The following is an 11,955-nucleotide window of genomic DNA, read 5'->3' as shown; positions in this document are numbered from 1 at the left end:
CCCACCGTCACATGACGTCAAGAGCATCAACTGGTCTGAATCACCCAATACAGATTCAACACGTTTCTGATTCCTCTGCGGACAGCGGACACAGCTGACTCTAAATGAATAGTGCCCAAACGGTAAAAGTAGTCTCAATGAGAAGAAAACCACAAATCTCTTATAGAGTTGCACATTTAAGGACTTTTAACACTTCAGCAACTTTACATTTCACAGAAAATTATTCTAAATTTTTAATTCTCTGACAGCTGTAGTCAGTTTTAAATTTTCAGATCAAGACTTTACCCAAAAAAGTAATGTTTTTCTCTTTAAAATTCAGATACTGTTGTAGATTCACCCTCTTTATGTCACACATTTCTCATTCATTGAATACAGATTGAATACAGTATATCAGAAAGACATTTTTAGGGTGTATGTTTGTCAGATGATCTCATTAAAATAACCCTTAAAGCCCTAAATAGATAAAAGGATCAAATGTGTGACCACAAAAGGACCAGTTAGAATAAAGCAGAGCAGAACTCTGTATTTTCTTCTTTCCTGCCTCATTATCTTCTGACCTTTTGGAGTGTCTTTTCCTCTAGGCTGAGAACCACTCAACCAAATTCCTTTACACAGAGTAGCTCCACGCTGACAAGCTTCAACAGTATGGTGTTGCATCAATATTGTTGTTTTGTAATTATATTTTTAAGTGGAGAATATAAGCAGTTTATTTTCTCTCCACAATCAGGTTTTTCACTTATGACTTAAACAATTTCAAGTAACTGTATCAAGCAAAGCCAAAGCTCTGCTTCAACAATGTGACTCTGACTCAAATGCTTAATAAAATGTCTGATATTGTGAGTGCAAAGTGAAATAAGTAAAGAGTTAAGCATTATTTTCTGTGCAGTTAGGTAGCTTTCTCAACAGAGTCGTGAAACCATATTTCAGCACCGGATAGCTCCCAAAGACAATAGTTAATGAAACTTAATGTAACATGTATAAAAAGTACTCATAGTACACAGTTTTGCTCATCAGTGAAACCCCAAGTTGTCATTAAGGGTCCCTGAATTGTAAGTTTTCAGATATCCCGTGTCTTTGCACCAATGGTTTATTTGTGGTTGAGGAAACTTCCAATTGATTATCTGTAATATGTGTTAAATAACCCCTTTTAGAAAGTTTATGAGTAAAAATAAGAAACACTGTCACAAAAATCTATCTATCTATCAATAGAATTGTGCTATTATTCTGTAGAGGTCAGATTGTGGGGCAAAAAGCTAAAATTATGAGTACAACCCAAAACGTCCATTCAGTATGGATCCTTCAGCAAGTTCACGTTCAGGCTCTGAACAATACTTAGATATGTGGTTGTGTAACTGAGCCTCATCTCCTCTGCAGAGGCGGACATTTGAAAAACAGGAAGGAAAAACGATTAGCACATTGCAGCTTTTTAAGTCCTTGAAACATCTCTTTGTTGCCTCTAGAGAAACGATCCATTTTTTTTCTAGAAGAAAGCATGACTCATATTTCAGCACCCCCAACACAAACTTCAGCACTGGACAGCTCCCCACCACCTCCACCTCCACTAGGCCCATCATGTGATCCTATTTATGGCATGACGTCAAATATTGACATTAATTCACTGTTTAATGAATTATAATGTTTGAATTCAAACTTCTTTTTTTATGGCGTGGCTTGGGGGGGGGGGGGGGGGTGTCTTTCATTGACGCGAAAGAGGGATGTACTCTAATGGGACTGGTGAGGTGGGTGGGGGGGATGACGCAGCCGCCCACCTACCCCCACCACTCCCCCCTTACCCCCCCTTACCTACGCGACAAGTGAAAAAGGCATGCTTTCGGAATTATGCATAAAAAAACCAAAGGGAGTACAGTTCGCAGGACGCAGGAAAGTTTTCTGCAGACAAATGTTTGCCGCTTTTCTTCTCCACCGCGACCGAGTCCGCTTAGAAACTCCCCAAAACTGAGCCGCAGGTGCACAGCGGGCTACGCACACTCCGACCAAGCACAAGGGCACCGAAGAAGCTCTTCGCTGAGTAACAGAGGAAGAGAGGAGGAAGGGAGAGAGAGTGCGTGTGTGTGAGAGAGAGAGAGAGACTGAGATAGAGATCCTATCTCACTCTCCCAGTTGAGGTTTTCAGCGGATCGCGTCCAGCGTCTCGCAACTGGTAAGAGGAGCCACTTTTGGGGAGTTTTTTCTTCTTCTTCTCTTTCTTTTTATTCTGGGTAAAAGTGAGGCGAGTTTAGATGAAAGTCCTGGTGTGTGGTTGTCTGTTTGCTTTGAAACTCAGGTGTGGTGTGAAAGCAGCTAAAGTGAACCTACCTGATCGTAGAGCTGTGCTGTGAGTAGATTCGTTTAACTGTTGCCTGACTTGATGCCGCTTTTTTTTTTCTTTTGCAGCAGGACAATGTCTAGTAAAGCGACTTTAGCACTATTCATCTATGGAATCATAATGCATTACAGCGTCAACAGCTCACCTGTGGGGCTTAGCTTTCCCAGTCTTAGGTATGTATGCTCTTATCCGTCTTTAAGTTTCCCTTTTCAGTCGCTGATTTGTGGTTCATGTGCAGCTCCTGGTGGGCACCGAGCACCCGCAGGGCACAGGCTAACGAGCTTATCTGCTTTAGAGTTAGTTATGTCTGGGAGTATAATAGCCGATTGGATTACTGGATAACATCATCTGACAGCCAATCCATAGGGCTGAGAAACATTCACCAGGGAGCGGCGGTAATGAAATTTAAGCTACTGAGGCAGTGAACTACGGCGTCTCAACCTGACCTGCAGCCATTAATACACCGGATGTATGTGATTGAATGATTAATAGAAACGAGTTTACTGGGTTTAAACAAGTTTAAATCCCAATTAGTTAAGAGAATTTCGTGTGACTAATCCTTATAATTCCAACATTTAAAAAACAAATGTTGTGAAAAGAGTTCCTGAAACTCCTGATGTCTGATCTTCTTTCTGAGTTAGAATTTCATGTGAATATGCGAATAATATGCTACATGAAGTGCAGATGTGAAGAGAAACTGGGAAAAACTGTCCATTCTTACTTTTATTCAGACTTGATGGCGATGTTTATGATGAGGACGGCAATTCCTTACCGTCCCTGGATTACGACAGAGATCAAATTGAGGCGAGGAGCGCTCCGTCTGTCGCTGACGACGTCTACACTTTATACTACCCTCCGGAAAAAAGGTGACTTTCATGTCGGCTACGAAAAACTCCCCCCCCCCCCCTTCTCTCTTTTCTCTCTCTCTCTCGCTCAACGTTGCAGACATCCATGTTGAACATCTCATCGCCGTACAGTCCCTATTTATGTCCATGTATGTGTATGTTACGTGTTAATCAATGTATTGTCGAGATTTTGTAACTTCAAACACGAAGGTTTTATTTTAATCATTTTTTTTGTTTTGAAGCTTTAACAAAAACAAAACAAAAAAATCAGTCTGCTTTGAAACGAGGGAAAAGTCATTGATTAAAGTCATTAAAATTTAATGAAAGAATAGAGACGATGATGAATATCTTCACTTTCCAAGAAAAAGGGTGGGGGGGGGGGGAATCAGCAACGTCTCTCTGCGTCAGGATGCGCTGAATTTATCTCCCGTGAAGACTCAAAAGCTTGTTTTTCTTTAAATAAGCTAAAAAAAATTAGTTATTTTGAATCAAGGGGAATGTCTTGGGGAAAATAATGCTTTTTACGGATTCACTGTAAATCACAAAGGAAATGATCTCATAGTGACTCGTAGAGTTTTTACTTAAAGGGTGGAGGGAGGTTTAAAAAAAAGCCCGTTTTAGGCCTAAATAATCGATTTAAGGTGGATATTTTTGCAGTGTAGCGACTTGACATTGTGTGGTGATTTTACTGTGTGGCTATCTATCATCCCAGAACGGAAAGACATGCAGACGGCATGTTTAATAAAGCCTACAGGAAAGCGCTGGGTCAGTTATCAGCAAGGAAATACCTTCATTCTCTGATGGCAAAACGTGTAGGGTAAGAGCTTCTTCTTGGTTGTCACCTCTTCTTTTCTTATATTAAATGTGGTCTGTCCTATGTGTGTTTTTCCCCCGTTGGTTTTCTTTAAAAACTCATAATTCACGCTGTTACACGTATTGTATATGTCTGTGGTCCCATTATCTCCCAGCGTGCTGCTAAATAAATCGCCCTCTGAATCAGCCTTTATTAATGCTATAAAAAAATCGTCAGGGGGAACACAAATGGGCACTTGATTGATTTGGGAAGTGTCGTTTTCTGAGCTGGCTGCAATCTAAAGGCGCAAAGGGAAGAATTAAGCCGCACAAGTTTAAATTTATCTCCAAATGAATTATTTATGGGGACTGAGTCCCAGTGGTTCCCGGTGGAAGGAGGGGTGGGGTGTGATGGAGGGGGTTGCAGTTCCTCTATAGCCTTATGAGCAGGCCCATCACATCTCAGTGCAGGCATGAAAAATAGTGAAGGGGTGGGTTAAATGTTAAGCAGAGGGAACATGAATCAGTGTGGAAAAAGCCTTTGTGAGATCACTATTGTGCTCACTACCATGCTGCCTGTTTTTGTCAGTAAATCTCCAACAAATGTTTTAAACTGAGGATGCAGAGTGAGTGTATCCACAGCTCTCCTGGCTGGTGATAAAAAAGGAGGAATGTGGTTATACAATGATTTTCCTTTTTAAGGAAAAACACAAACAAAATAGATTTAGCACCACAGGCTGTACATATGGGTGGGTCTTGTGAATGCATCATGTATCCGTGTGCTGGTAGTGAGACCCGCCTCTCGTCTCTCCCACAGCGGGGGGAAAATGTTGGATGACAGCTCAGAGCCCCTCTCCAAGCGACACTCAGATGGGATCTTCACAGACAGCTACAGCCGCTACAGAAAGCAAATGGCAGTCAAGAAATACCTGGCGGCGGTCCTTGGGAAAAGGTATAGACAGAGAATTAGAAACAAAGGACGGCGGCTGGCATATTTGTAGCATCTTCCTCCTCCTCTCCTGAAAAACAAAACAAAAACAAAAAAAAACCAAAATCAAAGTGTGTGCAGCCCCAGATGAAGTCATTTTGAAATCTGACCAATCAGTGGATCGCTTTTGTGTTCTTAAACATGTATTTATGTATGAAGTAAGCCATTAAAATGAATATTTTGATAATAATATTGTTTTTTATTTTGTACTTAAAGCACTTGAGAACGCACATATCTACTTTGTGGACCAATTTTTCTTTCTTTGTTTGTTTGTTTTGTTGTTGTTGATTTAAGAAAATTTAGCCTCTATTTCTGTATTCATTGATTTACTTATTTTAGGCTAATTTATTGAGGGGACACAGTTGTCTGACGTGACTCATATGCTCCAACAGCCCTGTCTTTTAAAAAATTAGCAAAGAGACATGAATGTGAGGAAAATAAATAGTTTAAAAGACAATCAATGTATTGAATGCTGCTTTTTGTGACGTGACATTAAGAGTTTAGTTGTCTTTATTCACAACAGCCTTGAAGACATAGGTTTTCACCATATCCTACAAGAAATAGACTTTGATGCCCTCCCGGACGGGGAAGAGTTTGAGGCTTTTTTGGGAGAATGGCTGAAACAGTTCTCTCCCGAAATCCCGGTGAGTTTCAGGCTCTTTCCTGAGGCCGTGTCCTTGCAAGGGGCTTCTTACGCCCCTCCTTTTTCCCCCTCCTCACCTTCAGCTCTCGTTTCAAACACTCAAAACTCAACCTCTTCTTCCACCTCATCTGTGCTCCTGTCTCTCTAGACTCTCACAGATTTTTACTTTTAATTAACCCATCTATCCACAAAAAAGTGTGGAGAGATGGAAAAAAAGTAATTTTAGTTGGCTGGAAAAAATGCCAGTTTTGTTTAAGTAAATTTGAGAGGCTTGTCAAAATAAAAGCCTCCAAATCTGAGATGAAGACCAGAGTACTTTTGAGGTTTTTCTTGCCCTTTTTCTTCCTTGGTGTTTACAAAGTGAGCACACACACACACACACACACACACACACACACACACACACACACACACCTTTGACTCGTGTAAAGTGCCAATCTTGTGTTTTCTGGATTCTGTGTTTTGGAAACCTCTTATCCTGCTAAAGGTTTTCTCACGCCTCTCTGCCCATTTAATAAGTATCACGAACATCTCAAGCACCATCAGGCAAATTTAAAAGAAAAAAAAAAAGAAATGATACTTGTTACATGGTAACTTATTCATCAGTTTGTTCTTTGTGAGAGACATAACAAGGCAGTTTGAAGCTTTGTGTTTGAACCTTCTGGGTCTATTGTGCTTCCATTCTCTGTCATGTGAACCGATGTAAAAACTACAGTAGATTGCATGATTAAAGTAATTGCACTAGCCACCGCATCTGTGCAGACGACTCCAACTAGATGGTTTTGCTTGCTTTCTGACTACTACAAACATACACGCCTTTCATTTCTGGATGTTGTTTTGTGTTCTTTTCTCTTCACTTTTCCCTCACATTTCTACACAAAGCTGTATGTCCTCTCTGAATGCACTGGCGAGAGTTTCCCAATCTAATGTCATACTTTATGGGTTTGTTACTTAGGCAAGGGAGATTTTTGTAATCTACTGTTGAATTGTGTGCGAGAAAAAATAACTGTGGACGATTCATTTTCTAGTATCTTTATACGGCAAAAGCCACAATGATTGATTATATTAAAAAAAGAGAGAGTGAGGATATGATGTAAGCAGGGTTAGAAACACACAAAGAGAACTGAAGTAAGGGAAGCAGGGGTGGGTCAAATGACAAAGAACATGCTGATTTTGAAAGGGATCAGGGCAAGTTTATACAACCAGCATGGTTAGACCAAAAACTCAAAGTCTTAGTGGTCCCCCGCCGCCCCTACAATCTGCACACTTCTTACCAAATGTGTTAGGAAGGAATAACAGCAGGGTAAACGTTTCCAATTTGTGTTTACTGTATCAATCTTTCTTTAATTTTGCATTCCCCTCTAGGGTTTGTGACGCAGGAAGCAGTTTGCGGCTGTGGTGCCTTGCATCGACTTTAAAATCGCCATGAATCCTAGATGGCTATTTAGTGGCCCTACAATGCTGCACATCATCAGCTTACATTTCACCCTTTTGTTGTTGTTGTTGTTGCTGTTGTTTTTGTGTTGCACAGATGTTTGATATAGTCTTAAGCATCATTCATCTTAGACGTCAAGCACTGTTGCTTGCGCTGCTTTCTTTTTGTACTTTGTGTTTAGAGCACTAGATGTGGATTTTTGTGAAAATAAAGCGAAGAAGCAGTTTTCCGCACTCCATAAAACATTATATGTATGGTAATTCAAAGCGCCAATAGCCTTACGAAAATGAAATAATCTTCAAAGATATATATATAAATATAAATATATATATATATATATTTACTGTGTGGAAAGTGAATATTAGACTACTTCTTCGAATGGCCGTCTGCAAGGGTCAAGTCAATAAATGTTTAAAAAAAAAAACGTGTTGTAAGATTTGTATGAATAAATTTTTGTAAACAACAAAAAATTTCGTCTAATCTTTGAAGCCAGTATCAACAGAACTCATAACGTTTGAGAGGACCCTAACTAGTGATGAAAACCTAAATCACCACATTCTTTCAAAGGAAAGAGACTATCCGCTCGACAGTTTTGAAGGGATGTTACGGTACATGAGAAAGGACATACAAATTAAAAGAAAAAATCTGGTCAAAGAACAATGGTGAAATATTAACAGCATGAAATATCAAATAAACTGCACATAGCCAGATAAGACAAAACGACATCATGCAAATGAACCAAAGAGTGGAATTTATGTTGGAATAACCAAAATAGGAAACAGACATTGCTTCTTTATCAACAGTGGGTTTAATTTTGTTGTGAAAAACCCCACCAAACTGCAGAAACAAAGGAAAGCTGGTGAAAGGGAAACCAAAAGATCCAAGTCTCTGCCCCATTTTCACCGTGACTCAGTCAGTTTGGCGGAGGAACTGTGACACCAGTTGGCCGGGTGACTACCTCCCCTTGGGAGAGCATGAGTAAAGAGACGTGGGAGGGATCACCCAGCCTGCGCCACACACTGCTTCGCTGCACTTTACACCTCTCTGGGACTTCAGCAGTTGCGACCAAAGGCCTGCAGGACTGGTGGAACAGTTGGGCTGTCTGAACACTGGTACTGGCACTCTGTGAAAGGAAGAACTGGTGTGGGCTGGTTTTGAACAGAAAGTACAGGGTACATGCATACATCCACATGTTTTTTAAAAAAATGAAATGTCCAAACCTATATGGGAGGTGCTTCCTTTTATATCCCTAAAAATCTTCTTCCTTGTAAGATAAAGGTGAAGGAATCCTCGAAATAGCTGCAGGCCAGGGTGATGCAACAATTTTCAATATGTAAAAGACTATTAAAAAAAACCCCAAAATGAGACTCCAACATAAAATTTGCACAATTATATGGCATTTGATATGCATATATATTCACACAGTGTATCATTAGAATGTATATGGACCAGTGCTTTTGGTTAAACATTGCTAACAACTCTTCCAATACTTGCTCACATTTTCCAGTAGCTATACATGTTAGCAGATGTGGACTTCACAGTTTATCTTCAGTACCCCTTCCTGGCCAAATGTAGACCTTGTTTGGGTCCTAACACTTTTTCTGAGCTTTGCAAAGTGCAGTTTGAGTTGTTAAAGTTTTCAATATCTGCTGCAAAAGACGTCTGTTGTTTCCGGTAAACTTTAATAAAGGCGTCAGCAGGATGCTACTGTAAATCTACAGAATGCCCATGTTTATGATCTATGTGGTGACTATCACTATAACCACTACATGCATGAATGATAAAAATAGTACGATGTGAATCTCTATCAGCCCAGTGTGTCTCACTCCCGCTGAGACTCCTGCGTTGTTGGAGCAGCCGATGGCATTTGGAATACCACCACCCACCCTGTCGCCCTCATCTCTCGTCTTTTCCTCACAAGTGACACCTTTTAAAACTTGTGTGTCTGTCTCAATGCCAGCTAATGACCTTAAATAGATCCCCATATTTCATAATACCTGATAATAGCGCAGAAGAGAGAAGGACCTTTTCTATAGATTGAAGGCTTGTCTGCACGTCCCCCGCTCTCCAGACCGGCCCTCTGTATTGCCTGAAATCTCTTTAAAGGGCATCAATTACAATCACATCACTTGCGACAGTGAGTAGTTGCAGCAGGACACCGCCTTGCGCGTTATGGGATGTTAGACAGTGCGACCACACAAAGCCTGCTGTGTCTCTCTCGGCTCCCCTGTGTGCGTAATAACCCCCTCTCAGACATGAAGGCAGGGCTTTGATTTTCATGGCTGCGGCCTCAGCTCTCAGCGGAGCGCAGAGAGAGGATGATCAATGGGAGTGATCTGATTCCTTTGGCCCGTGCCAGACCCTTTCTTAACCCTGCTAACCCAATCAGCCAGTGTTGCCAGGCAACCAGTCCCAGGAGGATGCGTTGCAAGTGGGTGGGGTGCCAGTGGCTTTCCTGAGTACCAAAAGATCACAGTGGATATATTTCACTCAAATGGCACCAGTCTCAGCTATGTTGTCTTCTACAGGCTGAAATTGCAAGGCGCAGGGAGGGGCTGATAAACAGGCTCTCATATAGGCGAGCAGAGGTTGAGTAATGGGTAGTGATCCATAATGGGCACTCACACAAATAAATCACAAAAGCAAAACACGTAAATATGTGGTAAAGTAGCATCACTGTAGGAGCAAATAAGAAAATGAAAGTGAAAATGCATCTTATATGAAAAACTTGAGTCCTGAATAAGTTAAGGATATGACAGGTAATAAGAATAAAGCACCAGGAATAAGTTTGCAGCCATACTAAGACTCTGTGTGGTTGTATTTAATTGTGTAAGAAAGTCACTGTCACTCACTGGTCAGTGGACTCCTACTACTCTTGGCATTTGATTTTGAAGAAGATGTTGGCATAATGGAGAGGGCGATAGCACCAGGGAGATAAACTGCATTCTTAACAGTCAGTCATGTTACCAGTGCAAAGCTCTGGAGGGCAAAACATAATTTAAATATCCTGAACATAGAACGTCAGTACACGACTGCCACTTTCCATCTGTTTCAAGCAACAGGCAACCTCCAGAGCTGAAAGGGAGCCAAAAGATAAGTGGCAGAAACTGCAGTTCCTCTAGTGACCACTTGAGGCTGCCTCCAAACAGTTAATCCCTATTGTATTACGCATTAAAATGTCCAACTTTACAGCATTAAAAAGGACATCTACAGCCTGTCTTCTATGATTAGTTTTGTCATTCGTGATTACTCTACGTGGGGTTATTTATATATTTTTATAAGTCATCCACTTGGATAGTTGAGTTAGGCGTGTGGACACATTAATGGACACACGTCCCACACAGACACATGGAGCTGATTGTAGTTTGCTAGGCTTCATCCACTATTTCAAGTTGTTGAACTGAGTCTGTTCACAGTGTAGACGCTTGTGTTGTGTGGTACTGACCATCCAAAAAGTTTTGGTGACTGAGATTCATGAAAGCAATGGGTAGCATCAACCTTACGACATCCATCTTTCACACTGTCTTTGGTTTCAAGCTATGAAAACTGAGCTCCTCTCTCAAAAGAGACAAAAAACAACCAAGTCAGGAAAGTGCAAGGAAAATGTTCAGAAGAACAAATAAGCCTATGCATTTCTGTATTGTCTACTTGTATATATGAGGGTTTAAAGAAGTGTTTTTGCATGTAATCCTTGAATCTATGTTATGCTAGTAGCTGTCAAAAAACTGAGAGACTTGTTAGTGCATCCAGTTTAGAAACTAGCTTTCATTTTGTCAAAGCAAAGGTGAGATAGCTTGCTATGGAACACTGATCTATCAGCTGTTAGTTTTCAGGGTCATTGTTAGCAGTGTTCTGGGGCAGTAGTAATAGGAGTAATATTTTTGAAGTCTTTTTGACATAAATCTAATTAACACTTTGAGTCATGTGAAAAAGAAACTTTTCACCCCGAGGTCAGAATGTCTAATAGTGAAACTGCAAAAACCCAAGAGCTCTATCTCAGACTCTACAGGCCTCAATTAGCATGTTAAAACTCCTCAACATGTATGGCTTGTCAAGGGAAATTCTCTTCTCTCTGAAACAAACATGGCAGCACAGCTTGGGTTTGCAAAGTTGCATCTGAGTAAATCACAAGACTTCTGGACCAATGTTCTTTGGACAGAAGACCAACCCAAGATGTTTGGTCAAGATGTTTTGGCAACTGTGCTTGTTTGTCAGGGTTAAGGAAAGTGTGATTGCAAGCTGTGCTATACTCTACTCTTCCAGATGAAGAATCCAGAACAATAAACATATATATATATATATATATATATATATATATACACACACACACACACATACACCAGCAGCCCACTGATACAAGGCAGTATCCATTCCTTCATATTGTTCACACAAAATTCTGACCCTACCATCTGAATGTTGAAGCAGAAATCAAGACTCATCAGACCAAGTAACATTTCTGATCTTTTATTGTCTAATTTTGGTGAATTCATTAAAATTGTAGCCTCAGTTTTTGAGTTACTGTTGGCTTCAAACAGTCTGGCCATTCTTCGATGACCTCTGACATCAACAAGGTATTTTCTCTCAGAGAACTAATCCTCACTGGATATTTTCTCGTCTTCGGGCCATTCTTTGTTAACCCTAGACTTAGTTGCTTGGGAAATTCCCAGCACATCAACAGTTTCTGACATACTCACACCAGCCCGTGTGGCACCAACAAGCATTCCACATTGAACATCACTTAAAATCACCTTTCTTTTAAAGTTCCTGCCATGAGTAGTTGAACACATATACCCATATAAGGCAGTTGGAGAGTGTTCTTACCACAGTACCACCAACAAAAATATATTTTTTCTGTGATGTTTATAAATAGGAGCACCCTCAAAAACTAGTGCTACTCACTTTATGAGCTTCTCGTTCTCCTCCCTT

General features: G+C 40.6%; 1 protein-coding gene across 3 annotated transcripts; it reads left to right on the top strand.

Annotated features, from left to right (window-relative positions):
• Positions 1-1,827: 1,827 nt before the first annotated feature.
• On the top strand, positions 1,828-7,493 carry adcyap1a (adenylate cyclase activating polypeptide 1a). Of its 3 annotated transcripts, XM_085468202.1 has the most exons (7): positions 1,828-2,161; positions 2,395-2,499; positions 3,058-3,192; positions 3,884-3,988; positions 4,781-4,915; positions 5,475-5,595; positions 6,960-7,493. In XM_085468202.1, exons 2-7 carry the CDS (start codon positions 2,402-2,404, stop codon positions 6,966-6,968), a joined length of 603 nt encoding a protein of 200 aa, XP_085324328.1. In that variant the 5' UTR covers positions 1,828-2,161; positions 2,395-2,401; the 3' UTR covers positions 6,969-7,493. The 3 variants fall into 3 exon arrangements, with proteins under 3 accessions (XP_085324328.1, XP_085324326.1, XP_085324327.1); XM_085468200.1 differs by having other exon boundaries at positions 5,475-7,493; XM_085468201.1 differs by lacking the exon at positions 3,884-3,988 and having other exon boundaries at positions 5,475-7,493.
• The last annotated feature ends 4,462 nt before the right edge of the window (positions 7,494-11,955 follow it).

This window comes from Copadichromis virginalis, linkage group LG9, assembly GCF_057382275.1.
Source record: "Copadichromis virginalis isolate Kocher_CV1m ecotype Utaka linkage group LG9, C_Virginalis_male_GT1.1, whole genome shotgun sequence".
Taxonomy (NCBI): Eukaryota; Metazoa; Chordata; class Actinopteri; order Cichliformes; family Cichlidae; genus Copadichromis; species Copadichromis virginalis.
The sequence above is the reverse complement of the archived record's forward strand: the minus strand, read 5'-3'. Positions and strand labels throughout refer to the sequence as shown.

Bases quoted from the DNA above. Each gene is read 5' to 3' on its own strand.
- adcyap1a (XM_085468200.1), top strand. From the start codon at position 2,402: ATGTCTAGTAAAGCGACTTTAGCACTATTCATCTATGGAATCATAATG. The intron at 2,500-3,057 runs GTATGTATGCTC...ACTTTTATTCAG, and splicing joins CTTAGCTTTCCCAGTCTTAG to ACTTGATGGCGATGTTTATG. The intron at 3,989-4,780 runs GTAAGAGCTTCT...TCTCTCCCACAG, and splicing joins CTGATGGCAAAACGTGTAGG to CGGGGGGAAAATGTTGGATG.